The sequence below is a fragment of the Ischnura elegans genome, chromosome 6 (assembly GCF_921293095.1).
Source record: "Ischnura elegans chromosome 6, ioIscEleg1.1, whole genome shotgun sequence".
Taxonomy (NCBI): domain Eukaryota; kingdom Metazoa; phylum Arthropoda; class Insecta; order Odonata; family Coenagrionidae; genus Ischnura; species Ischnura elegans.
The window spans coordinates 65,241,851-65,256,074 of NC_060251.1; the positions used below are offsets into that span (position 1 = coordinate 65,241,851).

At 34.9% G+C, this 14,224-nt stretch overlaps 1 protein-coding gene across 1 annotated transcript; it reads left to right on the forward strand.

Annotated features, from left to right (window-relative positions):
• The first annotated feature begins 93 nt into the window (after positions 1 to 93).
• LOC124160904 (zinc finger protein 691-like) lies at positions 94 to 10,751 on the forward strand. Its single transcript, XM_046537023.1, has 3 exons — positions 94 to 383; positions 2,890 to 3,066; positions 4,758 to 10,751. The coding sequence occupies exons 1-3, from the start codon at positions 225 to 227 to the stop codon at positions 5,430 to 5,432; spliced, it is 1,011 nt and encodes a 336-aa protein (XP_046392979.1). The 5' UTR covers positions 94 to 224; the 3' UTR covers positions 5,433 to 10,751.
• The last annotated feature ends 3,473 nt before the right edge of the window (positions 10,752 to 14,224 follow it).

Below are 14,224 nucleotides of genomic sequence, written 5' to 3' on the forward strand. Positions count from 1 at the left end.
TCATATGTTGTTTGATAGTGCGTCCTTTTTCCACTGGCGCTGTACATCAAGCGTTGAAGCAGCCAATCACAGGAAAGCTTCGTAGTAGCTGATGTTTGTTGTATTTGGAATTTTTGTAAACACAGGCGGTGTTTTTTAAACATCAGCTCTAATATTGTCTTAGGCGGCATAATTAAAATATATCTCAAAGTTTCGACATTTATGTAAGGCTGTGTTCGCAAGAAATGGATGACACAATGTCTGGTGAAACAGTAAACATTCAAGAAATATGCAGGCTGTGTTTGTCTGTTGACGCTTTTCGGCTTCCGATATTCCATGATAGTCTTGATAAACAAGTTTCAATCACGCTCAAAGACCGGATTTTTGCCTGTTTAAACATTAAGGTAAGGATTATCAAAAATATAGCTTATAATGTCACCTAGTTTATTCACACTTATGAAAGCGTAGCTTAATATCCATGAATGGAAGCGTACCTAAATGTCCGTTACTTAAGTTGTGAGGGAAATTGCATTGGACCTCAGCGGCGTGCTTTTAGGGCTGAAATATAAAGTCTCAGTTGCCCCGTTTTTATTCTCGGAAAGATTGGGCCAAAGAAGTATAAAATTCTATAAAATGTACCGCAGTACTAGGAAACATAATACGTATATGTAGCCTACTAAGTTTTGCTCTCAACTTTCGTGGCTATATGTTATTTTTATCCTCATTCTGTATTTATTTTTAAACGCAGTTTCCCTTAAAGTTCTGCGTACTATTCTGTTGCTGAATTTAACGCGTTTAAATCGTAGTTGCAGGCTTGATTGTTCGGGCCAGCACATTTTGTTGGTAAATGTTGCAACGTTTTGTTTAAAAGGGTTTTGGATGTCATGATATGTGATAGTATTATCTACTTTGGATACTAGAGTTGAAATTTTTGTAAATGTGTTCGTAGAGACTTTACTTTTATTTTTAAGGTTATGTCATGCATTTATAATACTGGTATGCGTGGGACATTTTGCGAATCGTCATAGCCCAATGCCCCGCATGAATTGAACTTTCCAGTAAGCATTATTCAATTTAAGATGTATTCTCTTTCATCCTGTCCTTGAACCCTGTTTTTTTGCTCCCATTCTTGATTGTCTAACACCGTTCCCTCCAACGGGGTTTTCAGCATTCCATCCCCATAATAAAGAAAACTGCTTCAACTAAATTTTCTGTCTTCTCCATGTCTCTTTGAAAACTTTATCCACACTCGATATTTAGAACTTTCTCCATCCTTTTCCTCTATGGTCATCTTGCATTCTCGATTCTCCTCCATACCCACATCTTGAATGTTCTATATCTTTCCTTATCTTCCTACCTTAGCATCCATCTTTTTTCACTTTATAGTATCATTTTCTAAATAAAACTCTCATTAGACTTGTCTTTGCTCTGTTATATTAACATGGTCTCATCAGCTCTCTCCAATTATTAAAGGCTTTGAAAATGCAATTCTGTCTTCTGCATATCTATTTGACTTCCTGAGAGTCTAACCAGTGCACCTGTTTTCCTTTAGTGTGCTACACAAACTGTTAAATTATTCCACCCACCTTTGACCATCTAATTTTTTTGCCAAGCTTTATATTCGTCGCTCATGATGCTTTAAAAACCACATGAATTTTGTCTTCTTTTGAATACCTTTCATGCCATTGTTATTCAAGAATGGCCATGGTAAAAATTCCCCTGGGCTGGGAATCGAACCTCAGACCTTAGGCTTTCTGGGCCACTGCGCAGACCACTATGCTATCCAGGTTCCTGAATTCCCATGGCAATTTCACCTCACCTTCTTGTCATTTTTTCACCTTACGTATCGACCATTGTGTGGTAATCTTTTGCTATGCTGCTAATCAACACCAGTTCTTTCACAAACTTCTCCATTGTGGGTGACCCTTAACCTCACTCACTCACCTTCCTTAATTCTTCAAAAAATTTTACGAGCTGTTGTCCTTGCCTACCACATTCCTTGCTATCAAAAACGTAAGAGCATTCTTCACCTTTCTGTAATTGTGTAAAATTTATGTAAAATCCTCATTCTGAGACTATCCTCATACTCTACACTTTCTTCCCTGATATTCATATTTCTGGCATGTTTCTGCTGTCATAAAGACCTGCAAGTGCCCATTCGAAACTTATAATTGAAATTTTTAAGCTGTGTTTCATTGGTGGAAATGCAGTTATGAATGAATGTAAAGAAGTGGTGTCTTGTTGCCAATTCAAGTGCATGCCTTAAAATCACATTGTACAGAAGAGTGAGAGAAAAGAGAAGTCTTCTAAAAACCTTAACCGGAAGATGGAATAACTTAGTTGGCCACATTATGAGACATGATGGCCTGATGAAAACAATCATGGAATGACAAGTGGAAGGGAAGAAGGGCATGGGATGACCCCAAAAGAGTTGCTCAGGACAGGTTTTAAAGGATGTATTAAGAGAAATATGTATGTCACTATGAAAAGGCTAGCAGATAAGAGAGAGGAATGGAGAGCCGAGTCAAACCAATCTCAGGATTTTTGACTAAAGATGATGGTACCAAGCACCACTATTTGGTTTTTCTGGAATGAGGACCTTGTGTACCAGAATGATCTCATCTCAATGCATCAGTGTCTATGTTCAGCCCACTCAAACTGGTGGAAATTTTTGTGATTTATTCTCGTAAAATACAGAATTTCTCAATCATGTCACTGAACTATTGAAAGTCTGTATTTAGTGTCTTTTCAGTGCCTTCTCAAGTGTTTCTGATTCTCTGTTTGCTCTTTACATGGGTAATAACTTATCAAAGTGGCCCTCTTTTTCTTTCCATCCTAGCCTCAATTGAAAATGATAACCTCTTGCTATCTAATCATGCATGTAGTTAATACTTTGACTATTTTTTATAGGTATCACTGAATGACTCCCTCTCTCATCTCATATGTCACCGTTGTCTCTATAAAGTGGATGAGTTTTACCAGTTTAAAATGAACTGCCAAAAATCAGAGGCACTCTTAGTTGAAACGAAGAAAAGGCTGGGTATTGGGATTGATTCTTCTGCCAACAGTAGTGTCAGCTGGGAAGAGGTGAGTAGATACAAAGCACATTCACTGATGGAGAGTGGAGTGCAGAATAGTATTAGTTTACTGTCCGAGACTTTTGAATTTATGTTGTGGAAAGCTATTTCAAATTCCCTACTTAAAAAGTATTGACATGATAGTTTGTAAAAGGGTATTAATGGGAAAGTCCTGATGATATGTTCAGAAAAGAGAATTCATGTCCATTTTCCTTGAAGTATACCTAACCTATTGAGGTCAATGCTCGGTGAATGTGTTAATGATTTATAAAATCGAACAACTGTATTCACTTGCCGCCGTATCCCCCTATCCATGGGAATGGAAATGTATTTCCTATAATTTTTACAGTAAAGAAACATTAGTAATGCTTATAAAAAGGTAAAGTTGTTGTTTACAGTAACTACTCAATGCACATGCGAAACATGAAGTGTACTTTGGCTATAAAATATTTCTTTTGTTAATCTGGCAATTTATATGAATGTAGAAGTTTTTTTGTAGACTTGGTAAACTCTCAGACTGTACGCATTAAGTCTGTTTACACACTACATTAACATGTACAAGTTAATATGTGATTGCATGAACAGTTTTGGTTAACTGGAGCGGAGAATGTACGAATGCATGAACCATATTATAACAGCTTCCATTTTCTGTGCATGCGTGCACATAAGTTGGGCAGGTACATGGTGCATTGTTGTTCCTTCACACGATCATACATTTAGGCATTAAATCGTACAGGTTAATAAACTGTGTAAACAGGCCTTTAGACATGATCTTGCCATGAAGTGATAGGTCTTTACAACTTTAAAGATGAAGATCTGTCTAACTTTGACATATGAGCATTAATCATTCATGTCTTAATTTCGACATTCCATTGTTTCATTTTTGTCTGAAGTTTGATGTGTCACTTATGGTCGCAATTGCTGGACAACTTCAACCTTAGTCCAACAGCAATGAGGGTATAGTATCAAATTCTAGGAATGCCAGCATCATATGGCCTGCTCGTCTGCAATTTTTCAGGTAGTTTATTTTTTATGAGGAAATTGAAAAATTTCTGTGTGCAGGACTTGACCAAAACTAATGTCACAAGTAAAGAGCAATATCAAATTTAACTCACAATTAGCCCTATTAAAGTGTAGGTGGAGTGGATATGGACAGGGCAGTGTATGGGTTAGGTAACATTTGAAGGTTACATTGCAGCAGTGTTTATATTATTGTGTTCTTTCTTGTCTGTTGACTCAAAATTTCTTGTTTGGTTAAGTCAAGTTGAAATAGAAAAACTTCAGAAAATATGTATTAAGCAGCCTATAACTAAGTTTTTTTCCTTGAAAGGAGGACCTTTGGAATCCTTGTTCAATTCTTCAAAAATAATCCTCACAATTTTATGTCAGGGTGGTATTTTACGTAGAAAATTTATTCTTGATTCGTGTGTGAAGCATAATTGAGGGTTATAAGTAATTTAAGTATAGATTATGGATGTTATAATGAATCAAAATTAGTCCTCAGAGTGGAATTATGTGTAAAATTGTGAAGTAACTTAGAAAAATAGAAGAGAGAATAAATGAGTCTTCAGGTACATTACTTAAATCAAATTTGAATCTGAATCATGGGAAATGACCGCATTTCATTTTAAACTGTTTGTATTCTTCCAGGATCATTGTGATACCTTGTCAGATTTTATAGCCGTGGATTTTTATTTTCAGCAAGTGGCCGAGCAAAAGAATTCGGTGCCATCTGAGATGTTCCAGTCGCGGGAAATTGAAGCAAGAGCATTATCTGTGGACAAAGTGGAATCTGAAGAAAACTCTACTGAGAGGGTTAACAACGCAGATGGTGAAATGAGCCAGCCTTGTCTTACTCCAAGCAACTTGGTGGTGGCATTGTTGGAGGAAGAGGACAACAATGCTAATACTGGCGTCAGTGGTGGTGTGGATCATGGGATGCATCCATCATTTGCAACTGAAGGTAAAGTGGTGCACGAGGTAGGCAACCCATGGTTTGATAGGTCATCTATGCTGCCCATCACCAGTGCCGTGCTCTCTGTGGCATCCACACTGAAAGCATACAACTTCAGGACCCAGCCACCCCCTTGCGTGCCAAAGGTCCCCAAGAAGAGGAGGACGCCGACAAGAAATTTGTCTAAGGGCTCTTCAGAGAATCAGGAAAGGGTGAAAAAGTATGCGTGTGAGCATTGTCCCATGTCATTCAACTTTCGATCGAATTTGCTTCGGCATGAGAGAGTTCATTCTGGGGAGCGGCCTTTCAAGTGCAAAATCTGCTCCAAGTCATTTTCGCAGAATGAGCATTTAGTTCGGCACGATCGGGTACACAACAAAGTGGCTCCAGTAGTGACTCTGTACCAAGGACAAGAAGTGTAAGGTTTCTGCCAAATGACTGATGGTTGAAGTACAAGGTGTGGCAATATTCTTATAATGAATGATATAATTTTATACATGGTCAACCTTTTCTAATATTATATGAGCACATCCAGTGAGTGTTACGCAAGGATAGGGGGGTAGCGATAATAGTGCCTGGGAAAGTATTTAATTTTTATTACGAAGCTCTTTTGCAAATAGGCATGAAAAGAGATACAACCATGGAGACAGAGGTGTATAATATTTTGGAGGAATTACTCTGATCATGGCAAAATATGCATATTGAAGGTTTTATTCTTGAAATGTTGCCTTTTCAATATAGATCTGGCAAGTGATACATTTGTGAAATAATGTAAGTCCAGCTGTGAGAAATGACTTTTTATATTTTTTTAGGGAATTATTTAAAGCTCTGGAATTGGTTCAATGTTTTTTGATTGAACGTATAATAATTTTAAATAAGCGAATTTCTTGATTGAATTTTACTCATACTCCTTGGCAAAGACTCTTATGGCTAAAGATTGTTTCCATGATTTTACGTCAGGGTGCTATTTGATATAGAAAATTTATTCTTGACAATTTTGGTCTGTGTACATGTAGGTAATGAGGTTTTAAAAGTCATTACTGTATATATTTAATATGTGCTAATCTGTCCAAAGAAATAGTCTCACCATCAGTCCATTGATGCCTATCTTTTACATGTTTCATTTTGAATGACTTAGTGCATTTTTTGTGATAAATACATAACATGTATGTGCTGCCTGGGAGCATCATTCAAACATGGTGGCTTGAATTATGGACTACATAAATATTTAATGTTAGTCATCATCCATTCAATCAGATCAGTATTTTTAGACGTGAATCGTTGCTTCTTTCTTGCTGTGGATGCTAAGACAGTGGTGATTATATCGATGAAAATATTTTTTCAGTGGTTGTTTAAGTCAGTATTGAAGTACTTAATTTAAAGTATCTTGGGGTATTTTTTCTGTCTTAGGTTAAGTGTACTTGAAATTACAATTTTTTAATATCATTATCTAGTCATCTTGTTTTACCTAAAATATTGTGTCCTTTTAGAAATTCTTTATGTAGTGCTTTAGTCAGATGAGTAGTGCATCACTGGTTAGGATGTATAACATTTTTAGAACTTTTATTGTGATTTTTGTCATTTTGTCTCAATTGTCATATTGTTCTTATTCTTAGTTGATGTGAGGGAAATCATTTTAATATGGTGATAGTAGAAGTAATCAGTGTTTGTCTCATCTATTTACATAGGTGTAGTAGAGGCAAAATACACTTGACCAATTGCATGAGAGGCAAAAAGATCTCTGCCAGTATTCTGTGTTGTGATGACTTTGGTGTGAAATCATTTTTCAGAGGTATTTATGAAGGATATATTTATGTAGAAAACCGCTGTTCACACCAAAAGTAGACCTTTGTCAATCCATCAATAATACTAATTGATTGTGTATCTAATTTCATTTTCATGTGCATAGTTGCCTATCCTAAGCCTTTGATGTGTATATGGTGACTTTTTCATTATTGTGAATGTGTTTTAAACAAATGTAGTGATAGCTATACCCTTGTCAGCAAGCTTAAGAGTGCTAACACCATTGAAAAATTATCAAAGAGCATTTGGATTCAACTTTAAGAGTGTTTTGGTTCATATCAGCTTTACGTATTTACATTTGGCTTAGGATAAAGCATATTAATTATTTCATAATTTTCAAACCTGCCTAATTGTATGACTAAATGGTAGGCTTGAGGATGCATGTGCCTTAATGGTGCTGCCCTGATCATTAATTATGCGCTCAGTTTCCAGCTATTTTTAATGCTGTTATTCATGTTATGATTAAGGTATTGTGACTTCTTAAATATTTTAACTCTATGAAGTACTTTACCTGGGAAATGCATTTCTTTACTTTATTTTAAACACTATCCTTCGATAATAAATGTCCCTTAATTTTTCTATATTTTAAGTGTGTCATATGTATCAATTAAGTATGTTAAAGATAAAGCCAAAACACCATATCATGGATATAGAATTTTTATATTTATTTAGTTTTATTGCGTAAAAATTTGCAAGTACTAGTCCTGATTTTTTATTTTATCCTTATTAAGATATGTGCTTAATCCATTCTGTTGGTAGTAGTATCCTATGGAAGCTGGCTCTCTGATATTATTTTTCTAAGCAATACATAGTGTCTTGGTTTAAACTCATTTTCTAATTTAGGGGTCATGTTAATTCTATTTGGAATCTTCATGTCTGACCATCCATCACACCATTTTGTTCTTTTTTCTTTTTTGTGGAATGGATTCCCAGGGAAGCATTCCTTTATATTTTTTAAAGTGATGTTTTCATTGGCTGAGATATAGCCAGTGAGTTATTGGTTTAATCCCAAACCAGATTTAGTCAGAGTATGGTAGATGCTTGCTTGTATAGCAAGGTAGTCATCTCTTTCTCTTGCATATGACAGAAACCTTCCATTCCCTCTTTTACTATTACCATGCTCTCTCTTCTCCATTTCCATAGATTTATGTGGATTACATCTTATATGGTCTCTTATTTATTAGCTTTGTAAATTAAGGCTGGGTCAGTCTAGGGTATATTAACATTCCACATTCCCTTTGTTTCCTATCCACCTTCCAAGGCCATTGCATTAGGAGAGCCTACACTGTGAGGATATTTCTTTATCTTGCTAGGCCAAGAGAAATGGATTTTACAGACATTACGCATATTTTGCATCAAATATGAACTGATGATAGAATAGTTTGTTGCATAAGAACATGTTTGACATGTTTTTAGGTTGCAGTTTTTTCCTTTTATGGTTTTTTGTAAGTTCTGCACGCTGATTGCCCAGCCATAGTCTTGAAGTTGATTGCAGAAAAAAGTGAAATCTCTAGTGACCTGTTCTGCTAAATCCAGATATCTATTTCAATTGTTGCTATTTAAGTGGAAAGGACTTGCCAATCATGAATATTTTCAGAATTTGCATTATGCATTGGGGAATGTGCATTTTTTTTTCAACATTTACTGTTTCATGTAGTTTTACATTGGCAGTGGTGGCAGCAAATATTGAACTGAATTGATTTAGATCTGGAGGTAAAAGTTTCATCTGTGTGAAATGAAATATCTTGGAGGAGTTAGTTTCTACGAAAGATTTAATTAACTGGAGGAAATCATTGGAAAAATAGTTCTGTTGACCCACTGTATATTTATTTATTCTGAATGCTATTTTTGATTGGGTAAATGCCAATATCAATCTTTGTATTGCTTTCTGACACTTGTTTATCATTCTGTCCTTCCAGATTAATTTTTTCAAAGAATTATATGATCATGTACATCTGGATTTTAGCAACAGCCTACATTGTCGCACTGTAATGTGTTGGCAAATTTTGATCTCAAATTAATATCAAGGTGATATGTACTCAACAATCAGTTTTTTTCACTAATTTCATCAATATGCTGATGTTGAAATAACCTATAAATATACATCCTCCTCATGTATATTGTGAAATATTAAGCACATATGTCTTTAAACTGCAAAACGGAAGATATACTTTTCCAGTGATACTGAGAATTATTTTTTTATCGATCTTTCTTGGGAAAGTAAAAGCAAGTATTATATTCAAAGTCACCATGTAATCGCCAGCACCTATGTAAGCATTATTTAGTTCTAAAATTATTGATAAATAGTTCTGCTTCCAGTCTTGGATGATTATTGAAGTACTAGTCAGCGAAGGCATAGTGATTTTAAAAATTGCTTGCATGGTTGATGGTAAACATCAGGACATTTATGATTTCTTCTTACACTATGAAATTTTGGCAGATTTGAGTTGTGGCCTGTGGGCAATCTCTAATAAAATGCATAGCCTTGTTTGCTGGTTAGCCTCAGATGAGACTTGGAAATGCATTATGTATTTAATTGAAAGTGAAAAATAATTCCAGCAAAGGTGGCTGTAATCTGTATCAGAATCAAGGTTTTTATGTTTGCATTTTTTGCAGGACATGTTTCAAATCTTTTTTGCTGGCATAGTTCCTAACATTGATGAGGAAAGATCTTAAGTTTTTTTTATCCTTTCATGCTTTTGAAACAAATTTTCATACCAAGTACTGATAAATGTTTGAAAAGGAAAATGGTTCACTAATCTGATGAATGATTCATATACCTATAATTATATTTTTATGCTCAAATTATTTGTTTAAGAATCTCTTCTTATTCTTAAACTGGGGACTCAAGAGTATACAGAGTGTTAATTGCGATATTAAAAAAAATATTTTTGGTGTTGCATTGTAAATTCTGTGTGAAGAATATATTATTGAGGAATCAGTTTCAGCATACCAGTCTAAATGTATTATAATGCTTGGCTGACACTTATATTGACTTGCTCATTTATTTTTATGGTATTGTTTTTTTTCCAAATCATTAGAGTTTGGGAACTAATGTAAGCAGTCCTTAAACTTTGAGAGACGAAGTCAAGCATTGCTGTGGGACGGTAAATGATGTTGTCAAACAGGTATCGGTACAATTATCCTTGAACTATGTCCAAGTATTAAGGCGATCATAAGTGTCATTTTAACCATTTTCGATGGATTTAATTGTACTAAGTTGGAGTTCATGTATATTTTTATACACAATATCTTATATGTATTTTTAAACAGTACTCTCATTTAAATTATGATAGGTATTTATTAGGCATGTTTTTAGTGCCAAAATAATATATATTTACGTGGAATTGAATGATAAATGTTCAATGCTGATACATTTCTGTTCATGATTGGCTGTCACGAGAAAAATATGGTATCTTTAAGCTGAGTTGTATCATCATAATTATTCATGTTGAATGGAAATTTTGTACCAAATTTGCAATAATGTACATGCGTGCTGTGGGCATTTATCTATATTACTGAGGGATATCACTTTCTAAACCAGGAAGTTTTGCATGTTATTCATGCGAACTTATCAGCTGTAGTCAATCTTGTCCAATAGAATGAGATTTATCTTGGAGTAAAATTAATTTATTTGACTTTGACATCTTAGGGTAAGAATATTGGCTTTAATATATCCTCAGTGACTTTGGTATGTAATGTGAAATATTTTTTGCATCAAACATTTTGGTGATCATAAATGGAGTTAATGTGGTTGAGATTACATAATGTATTTTGGCTGCCCGGTAGTGAATATATCAAAATATTAATTTACTGAGGCAACTTCAGTGGTTACCAAGTTCTTTGTGTCTATGTCAAATTCGTGTAGTCATCACTGAAAGGATGTGAAAGTGATGATATAATTTGTAAAGGCTGAAATATAATTTATTTGCTTAGAAGGATGGCTTTGGTTATTTCACACTGCATCATATTTTCAATGATTGCTGATTTAGTTTAGGCATGAGCATTCATCTATAGCAAATTTTTACCTCTTAATTCACCCTATATTCAGAATACATGTACTCCCCTAACCCTTATAGTGTGGGAACGTTTTTATATGTTTTGCATGCTGACTGTGGCATTTGCCCAAAATTTTTATTGCTACCTGGATATCTTGCACTTTCTCTCACTATAACGATTGATATGTGGCGTAATTATACCAGACTAGCCCTTGTGGCAGGGGGTGCCACCTCCACTGTGGATCTCTTGTGCACTGGGTGGTAGCTAAAGTCGTGGACTCCCGCGGCATAATGGTTAACCTCATTTCCCTTGCCTTGCTTTTCCCCATTGCTCTTGCATTCCTCGTTCACACTCAAATCTGCTAAGGCAATGGAAACAGCTGAAGAGGATGGTAGATGCAACAATGCATCAAAGAATTGAGTTCTTCCCAACTCATTTGTTAAAATAGATGGCCAAGCCCCAATAAACGAAGACAACAAAAACCTGGATTTGAGGAATTACAGTTGTGTATCTTTGAAGCAATCCTTCAATTTTAGGCATTTTTTTAGCCTAAGAGTGGATTACATTTGATTTCTGGCTTGAAAAAATGAAGGTAAATTTATGTATTAAATGGGAAATAAAATGTAACTTAATTGTACTTAACACCCCCTTAGCTGTGTGGATGGTAACTTAAGGCACTAATGTCTATGGGGTAGAACTGTTTCATCACGTACTGTTGAGTGAATTTCAATTTTCCTCTTGGTTATCTATAGAGACCACTAGTTTCAATACAGATACATTAATCCAGATACAATTATCGTATCTAGATTGGAAGAAAATGATAGTGTGTCATTAGCATTCATTTCAGTAAATTGTATTTAAAAAGCAGAGAAATAAAATTGTTGTTCTTTTGGATGGTGGCAATTTTCTTCTTCAATCTGTCAAAGCTATTGGTGTAAAGCCGAGGGCTCAAAATATGAGGTGCTTTGTGCATGAAAATGTTTTGCTCTCAATATTGCTGCACATTTAGATGATCCCAAGTTGTGTCTGCAGATGTGGCCTCCATCCACTGCAGAAGGGAATGATATTTGAAAGCAGGGTTTGGGAGTTTTGGTTTCCTCTTAAAACACTCACCTCCTCAAGGAGGAACTCCGAGAGAAAGTCTCGAGATCCTCCTCCGAGTAGGGAGTATAGGAGAAGGGAGAAAGAAAAAAAAACTCTCTCTCGTTTCTGAAGCCAGGATACTTCCTCCCGATCAAGGAAGAGGAAATTTTTCGTGGAGGAAGAGATATTTTGAGGATTATTTTAGGTAACCAAATGTAATCCTCTTGTTGGAGCTACGCTGTGTGGACTCTGGGAGGAAATTAGAAACTATTTAACAAAACAAAATTTTGACATTTTTACCGCTTCTATAGTTTAACAACAACAAATGAATGCTACTTTTAAGTTTTATAATGTTTATAACAATTTATTAAGTTTAAACGAAGTTAGCAACAATTTTTGTAACATTTACGAGCGTAAAAAATTTCTACATGCCTTACAGGTTAAACAAAAACAATTGAACGAACTTATGACTCTCTACATTGTTTATAACAATTTTTAGTTTAAACAAATTTAGCTACAATTTTAGCAACTTTCAAAAAATTAAAAATTTCCGTATGTTGTACGGTTGAGAAGCATTGGATGAACAATAAACCCGTACTCTTTCATGATTATAAAAATTACTAAAATTTAAACAAATTTAGCAACTTTTACAAAAATTAACAATTCCCACATTTTATACGGTTGAGAAACGTGGAATGAACAATGTGCTCTTACTCAATCATGTATAACAATTACTATTTTTTATTTTGTTTAAACAAAGTTAGCAACAATTTTGGAGACATTTTCAAAATCTTACAATTTCTTTAATTTACTCAGGTTAACCAACAACAAAATAATGGTTTGGTGGAACTCTATATTGTTTATAATAATTTCTTAAGTTTAAAAATAATTAGCAACAATTTTAACAACATTTTTAAAGTAACAACCCAGTGAGAAATGGGTGGTGGAATCCACGTGGAACCCACGTGGAATCCACGTTGAGTGGTGGATATTTGGTGGTGGTGGATATTGAGTGGTTGGACCCACGTGGAATCCACGTTGATTTCAAGTGGATTTGTGGTGATTAGCATTAAATGTTAAACAGAATTTCTAATTTGTGGAACTTAACTCTCTGGTGACATTGCGTCATTTATCATCCTGAAACCACGCTAGTTATGTGAAAATGTATCGCACATTCTATTTTTATATAATTCGTGGAAAGGCAGCCATGAGAGCACATGAAAAATCGTAGACACATATATAGAAGGTTTAGATATAGAGTGGTTGAGGTTTTAATGGTTTTAGGACAGCACCTACTGCTGTTTTAATTTTTCCACCAAATTTCCACGTGGATTCCACCACCCATTTCTCACTGGGAATGTGTTACGGTGTAAAGAATAGAAAATGAGCACTGTTGTGGTGCTTTAAGTAGGTTCTGATTACCTTAAATATTTAAACAAATTAGCAACAATTATAATGTTTATAACGATATCAGCAAACCATTAGGTATGGTTTTACTAAGTTTACGACATTTTTCCTGTAAAGTAGACATACAGGTTGAAATAATTGCTTAATCGAATTGTTTTATTATGACCTGAAATTTTTTTCAAATTTTTTCATCCACTTGATGAGATGCCTTCCTCTGTCCAGAGTTGTGCCATGTGTGCCGCAGATACTTTTTTTGTATTGCTCTAGCTTTTTTGGGAGGAAACTCATCTCGGAGGAAAGCCTTTTGATTCACACCTTGACACATGCTGACAAAAACTCTGGGAGTTTTTTTATTTCCTCTGAACAGAGTTCTCCTCCCAAGAGTTTCGGAGGTAAGGAGTTGGGAGGAATCCCTCCTGACTTTCCTCCAAGGAGGACCCCCAAACCCTGTTTGAAAGAGAAATTTCACACTTCACAAAGTGCATAACAAAGTATAATTTTCTGAAGATGGAGGTAAAATTAAGTATAGAATGGGGGTTGTGTGTAAACTATGTCATGATTTTTAAATTAATACCAAACTAGTATATGACTCATTTAATTGTGATAATAGTGTCATGTGATCCGAAGGAGTTTATGGATTATAGACTGCAAATAAAGCCATGAATGATTTCGTCAAATATGAGTGATGTTACTAGAATAAATATATCCTTGGTGAGTTGGTCAGTCTTAAGAGAGAGAGAGTTTCATTTACCATATTTGGTATTCAATCGTATTTGAATAAGAATGATGTGATGATCATGAACATATGATAGGTATATTTTTGGTCACTTTTTGGTAATTAATTTCATTATAATTCCCATCTTTTTCTGCTGAGTCATATCCTACACTCATTCTGCCATTGAAGATAGCCAGTGTTGTGTCA

What these genes read in the sequence shown, in the direction of transcription:
- LOC124160904 (XM_046537023.1), top strand. Translation starts at nt 225, where the DNA reads ATGGATGACACAATGTCTGGTGAAACAGTAAACATTCAAGAAATATGC. An exon ending in TTGCCTGTTTAAACATTAAG is followed by an intron (nt 384 to 2,889) that starts GTAAGGATTATC and finishes TATTTTTTATAG; the next exon opens with GTATCACTGAATGACTCCCT. An exon ending in GTAGTGTCAGCTGGGAAGAG is followed by an intron (nt 3,067 to 4,757) that starts GTGAGTAGATAC and finishes TTTTATTTTCAG; the next exon opens with CAAGTGGCCGAGCAAAAGAA.